This window comes from Bicyclus anynana, chromosome 18 (assembly GCF_947172395.1).
Source record: "Bicyclus anynana chromosome 18, ilBicAnyn1.1, whole genome shotgun sequence".
Classification (NCBI taxonomy): domain Eukaryota; kingdom Metazoa; phylum Arthropoda; class Insecta; order Lepidoptera; family Nymphalidae; genus Bicyclus; species Bicyclus anynana.
The window spans coordinates 10,812,750-10,818,196 of record NC_069100.1 but is presented as its reverse complement, the minus strand read 5'-3'; the positions used below and the strand labels follow the sequence as shown (position 1 = coordinate 10,818,196).

The 5,447-nt window shown below is 35.6% G+C and overlaps 1 protein-coding gene across 1 annotated transcript; it reads right to left on the bottom strand.

Moving 5' to 3' along the window:
- Window positions 1–1,970: 1,970 nt before the first annotated feature.
- Window positions 1,971–4,572, bottom strand: LOC112056199 (adenosine 5'-monophosphoramidase HINT1). Its single transcript, XM_024096580.2, has 3 exons — window positions 4,402–4,572; window positions 3,306–3,417; window positions 1,971–2,182 (listed from the first exon to the last, which is right to left on the bottom strand). The coding sequence occupies exons 1-3, from the start codon at window positions 4,513–4,515 to the stop codon at window positions 2,022–2,024; spliced, it is 387 nt and encodes a 128-aa protein (XP_023952348.2). The 5' UTR covers window positions 4,516–4,572; the 3' UTR covers window positions 1,971–2,021.
- Between the last annotated feature and the right edge of the window lie 875 nt (window positions 4,573–5,447).

Sequence of the window (5,447 nt, the reverse complement as noted above, 5' to 3'; positions counted from 1 at the left end):
ATAGAGGTGAAATCGAATCTTATATTTGCGCGTTGTACAACAATTTATTACAGAATTGCACTGCAGTGACGCATTTATTTACTCTGTGTGCTTAGTGGGAGTATTCAATATTTTCATACTGTTACTATCGCGTTGACGTAAACGCGAATTTATATGGAATTGAAACAGTTGTGCAGTAGTGTCACTAGATGGCGCTGTTTCAATTCCTTAGAAAATCGCGTTTACGTTAACGCGATAGTAACAGTATCAAACTGCCACTAGGCCCTCTGGTTTGTGTTTTTTTTTAATTTAATATCCGGCTTTAAATACTTACTTTTAGTTTAATTTTACAGTGTAATTGTTTAAATGTGTCAGATTTGCCTACATGGACGATTTAACTGAATAGTTCCACTGATTGTTAAAACTGAAGGTCTGTAGTCCGCTTTAGTTACATTTTTTAACTAGGTATACAAAAAGTGATGATTGTATCAATGCATGACTTGGAAAATTCTAGGACTGAATAGATGTAATTAATATATTAATACATACAAGAAAAAAAAAATGCTTTTCATTTACCTTTAAACACGTGCATTTGTATAGTAGGATGCAAACATTGTCACGTTTCGGATCATCTTGCGTTAAGCTGCAAAATACCTATTAAGATTTTAGATATCAGCGGTAATAAGGGTGCGGCAGAGCATAACCTCGCTTGTCGCCTCACGCGTCTAGACTTTGGGTATGACCAGCCCCTGTAGCCAAGTGGCAAGACGATTCTTTTTCTACGATCGCAAACGTAACGATAACTAGAAAAATGTATGAGAATGACATTTGCTATCGACAGGTCACGTGATCAAGATCTGTCATTCCCATACATTTTTCTAGTTTTCGAAGCGTTTGCGATCGTAGAAAGAGAATCGACGTACCACTTAGCTACAGGGGCTGACACCGCAGCAATAATATCAACTTTTTTTGACGGCCTCAGTAGTGTGCGCGGTGGATTTACAAGACAGGTCCTGGGTTCGATCCCCGGCTGGGCTAATAAAGGTTTTTAATTAATCCAGGTCTGACCAGTGGGAGGCTTCGGTCGTGGCTAGTTACCACCCTAACGGCAAAGACGTACCGCCAAGCGATTCAGCGTTCCGGTGCGATGACATTTGATTGTTTGCATTGAATATGTTTTGATACTATTGAACCGATTTTAAAAATTCTTTCACTGTTGGGAAGCTACATTATCCCTGAGGATATGATATAGGCTTTTATCGCCATATTTCTACGGGAACAGGGATAAAATTAACGCGCGCGTCTGCTAGTAATTTATTAAAACAACTGCTAGAAGGGAACAAATGAAGTCCAAGCCTAAGACGCTCTCAACATTTAATAAAATGCCTAAGTAAAATAATTAAAATAAAGGTCAAGTGAGAGTTTGATTTGCGCAGAAAAAGTTCCGTATTATCTATTTAAATGGCAAAAAAATCATGTCTGCTGTATGGGAACCCTCTTAAATATATTTTATTATGTGTTTAGTTATTTGTTGTTATAGCGGCAACAGATATAAATCAGCTGTCTATAGCTTGGCAAGTTCGTTGATGATACTCCCATGGTATGCGGGCGACGGGGGGAAAGGACTGCGCCGGTATAAAGTCGAGCGCGCGGGCCATCTTTGCCCCTCTCCCGGCCCGCACGGACCATCGAATGTTACGAACGAATTTGTCAAGCTATAACACAGTTTATGAGATACTGCCTAGTGACAGACGAACGGACAGGCAGGGGATATTTAGTAATAGGGTAATTTTACCCTTTTTGTAGGAAAAATAACACTATCACACTAATATTATAAAGGCGAAAGTAAGTGTGTAAGTATGTTTGTTCATCTTTTACGCCGTGGCTACTGAAGCGATTTGGCTGAAATTTGGAATGGAAATAGATTTTACTCAGGATTAACACATAGGCTACTTTTCGCAGTTGTCCGCTAGTTTAAAAATAAAACAGTGTTTTCTAAATCAACATAATATTTTATATATATTGGTAATATTAAATATCAATTAGCCAGGAGGCCAGTGCATCTGTCTTCCGCCCAGGATGTGAATATGCAGGTGGTATACACTTTGTGCACCATTCTTCCCATCATTGATGACCAATCGGAAGCCAGATTTGTCCAAGCCTTCTTTGGCAGCTACCTTGCGAGCTGCATTTAGAAGGTGCCCTGGAAAAAAAACAAAATATTATGTAAGGTAAAAATAAAAATGTACTACAATACTTTAAATTGTTTAAAAAACTAAAAATTTTAATAAAAAAATTCAACCGACTTCCAACTCAAAAAATAACTTTAACTAAAAAGTTCAGTTCAGTCACAATCCATCTAGGTGGAAAGTTCTCATCAATACAAATTTATCAAGTCCAAACACAAGGTAGCTACTGTGAACCGTCGAGGAGTTCTCTTCACTGTCCCTCGTCTTCATCACCAGACCCTTAATACAGTCACAACCCATATAGGTGGAAAGTACTCATCAATACAAATTAATCAAGCCCAAACAAAAGGTGACTGCTGTAAATCCTTGACGAGTTCCATCGTCTGTGTTTCGGCTCCATCATCAGACCAACTCCAAACCTTCATAAAGTTGTAGTGGTTTAAAAAACCTTATGGAAACACTAATAAACGTACTAGCCGTCTCTACAACTTTCGAAAGTTCCCCTCAATTTCTACAGGATGCCATCATCAGATCCTGACATGAAAAAAATGGGACCACCCTGGAAGTAAACCCTACAAAACAAAAAAAGAATTTTCAAAATCGGTCCATAATTGACGGAATTATCGCTGGACATACATAAAAAAAAAAAAAAAAAAACATACATACAGCCGAACGTAGAACCTCCTCCTTTTTGGAAGTCAGTTAAAAATACGCTTTTAGCACGCACTAAAAATTACAAATATTGGATGTAGGTCACGTGACTATTTATTGAACAAAAGCTTCTTAGGACGTTGCTTGAAGTTTTTCGCTAGATGAACATTGACTATCTATTATTAACTATAATACTAGTTACTATAGTTAATATATAATATATATTAACTATAAGTAACGGCTCCGGTCAAGCTTCGCTTTGACTTACATGCGCTTCTTCCCTTCTCCCACGCTGTCCCTAAATTAAAAAAACTGTAATAACCATTCTCGTATTTCAAGGAATATTCTAAAAAAAAAGCCAAATCGGTACAGCCGCTCTCTAGATTTGCGCTTAGCAGCACATTTCATACATAATTTATATTATAGATAATTATAACAGTTGAATCATTACATTCCATAAGTTAATTAATATTAATATTGTTGTACCTAGCAGTTGCTCATCACCATTGTCAGCCTTCGACAGCTGTGCTATCGGCTTCCTCGGTATCACTAGGATGTGGGTCGGAGCTTGTGGGTTCACATCGTGGAAGGCAACACACTGAAACATAATTACACTTAATTTTATATACACAACTTAAACATAACACTTCTTAGTACAAAGCTGTGTGACAATTATTTGTTTCAAACTAGAAGACCCATAGGAACATAGACCATAGGAACACGGTTCCCATTCCTGTAGGAAAACGAGGATATATATAGCCTATGATACTCATAAATAAACTGGCTCTCTATTTTGTAAAAGAATTTCCAAAATTGGTTTAGTAGACCCAGAGATTAAGTGTTTAGTTGTGAATATACTGTCTTTATATTCTTTCTAGTTGACATAACAAATTATAAATTCACAACACAAAAGTACACTACAGGGCATAGGTCATTTACAGGGACTTAAAAGAATTTTAGAAATAAGTTCAGTAGATTCAGAGATTACCCCTACAACACCACAAATTTTACGTGTATAAAATATTATTATAGATTCAAAGAATTCCTTCACCCTACATTCAGTAGTCACAAGTCCTGGACTTTGCTTGGTGTTTTTCTCTCTACCACGCGATGGACCCAGCACCTGCACGGTGAATCCATGGAATGCTAAGATATTCGTCTCACAGTCAAATGCTATTTTGCTCCTATGAATAGAATGGTTATGTACTACTAACGTGTAGTCTAACAATTAAAATCTAATAAATTTCATTATAATATGGAATTATACCAGTTCACAACACACCCTCAAAGTTCAAATGAGTTTCTACACTTTCTTGTCGTAATTTTTATTATCTGATCTTAGATCATTTAAAACCACTAATAACATTTTAAATAAATTATGTAGGTATTTACATGCTTTAATTTGTAGGATTTCTAGATCGTTCTCTTAGATTAATAAGTGTTTTATTGTATTCTGAGATCATTTCTAGAACGTCTTTTACTTTTGTATGAATGACAAATGACAAAAAAAAATTAAGTCGTGCACAGCTGTTATAAAACCGGCCGGTAATAATATTTTTGCACAAAATAATAATATTGTTACCTGGTCATCTTCATAGACGAATTTAGCAGGGATTTCTTTTCTCAGTATCTTCCCGAATATAGTATCTCCTCCTGGAGCAGCAGATTGCGCGAGTTCTACTTCTCCACCCGCCATGTTTATAATTTTTTTCTGACAGATTTTTCCGCACCGCAATATCCTTGGTAAATTTGACACTTGACAGCACCTTGACCTATTTAAAAAAGTAGTCTGTGTCTGTGGGCGTCTGTGGTTTGACTTTTTTTTTGTTTCACACTGATATGGCTTTGCATAATGCATTTGTAATATATTTAGCCAGTCAATAAGTATATAATAAGTAATAGTAATAATTTTTAACCATAGATATTTTTTAACAAACAATTTGCACTACTAAGGCGAGAGTGGTCCATCATTCGTCGTTGGCTGACAGAAAAGAATATACAGGATGTCCCGTATTAAATTATTAATAGTTTATCTATTAATAATTTAAGTAGCAAACGGTAAATACACCATCTAATTATTATCTAAAACTTATCTTGAATATAAATATTACATTGAATGTGATTTTTCAATGCCGTAGCTGCTGTAATTAATATTTTAAAGAGCTGCGTCTTCAAAAAAAATAAACATTGAATACTGTACTGAATTATTTTATTTTCTCGCAATCGCAGTGAAAAGTATAGTGTAACATGCTAAGCCCATTATAAACTAGGTTTCTATTTAGCGGATCTCGCCCTAGAAATATCTCGTATGGGTCTTTTTAGCCCCTTGTATATCAATCTAGTATTTCTATTCTCTACTATAACAATCTACTAGCGAGGCTAAACAACCATATCAGTAAAGTATTTTTTTTTAAATTACCGTCTTACGAGTAAGTACTAGTTTTTGAGTTATGCGAGTTGAACTGCCTGTTAGTATACAGTTTTTATTTAGGATTTAGTTAGGATCGCAATCATCATCATCATCATATTGTGATTCAAGATTTTTCTTAATTATACTCGTATATTGTTGACTACGGAACCCTGAAAAGAGAATGATGAATAACTTTCGTTGAAAGAAAAATCATTACA

Coding starts and splice junctions, on each gene's coding strand:
- LOC112056199 (XM_024096580.2), bottom strand. CDS start 4,515: ATGGCGGGTGGAGAAGTAGAACTCGCGCAATCTGCTGCTCCAGGAGGA. Junction 3,418..4,401: donor TCGTCTATGAAGATGACCAG/GTAACAATATTA, acceptor ATTATGTTTCAG/TGTGTTGCCTTCCACGATGT. Junction 2,183..3,305: donor TGGTGATGAGCAACTGCTAG/GTACAACAATAT, acceptor TTTTTTTTCCAG/GGCACCTTCTAAATGCAGCT.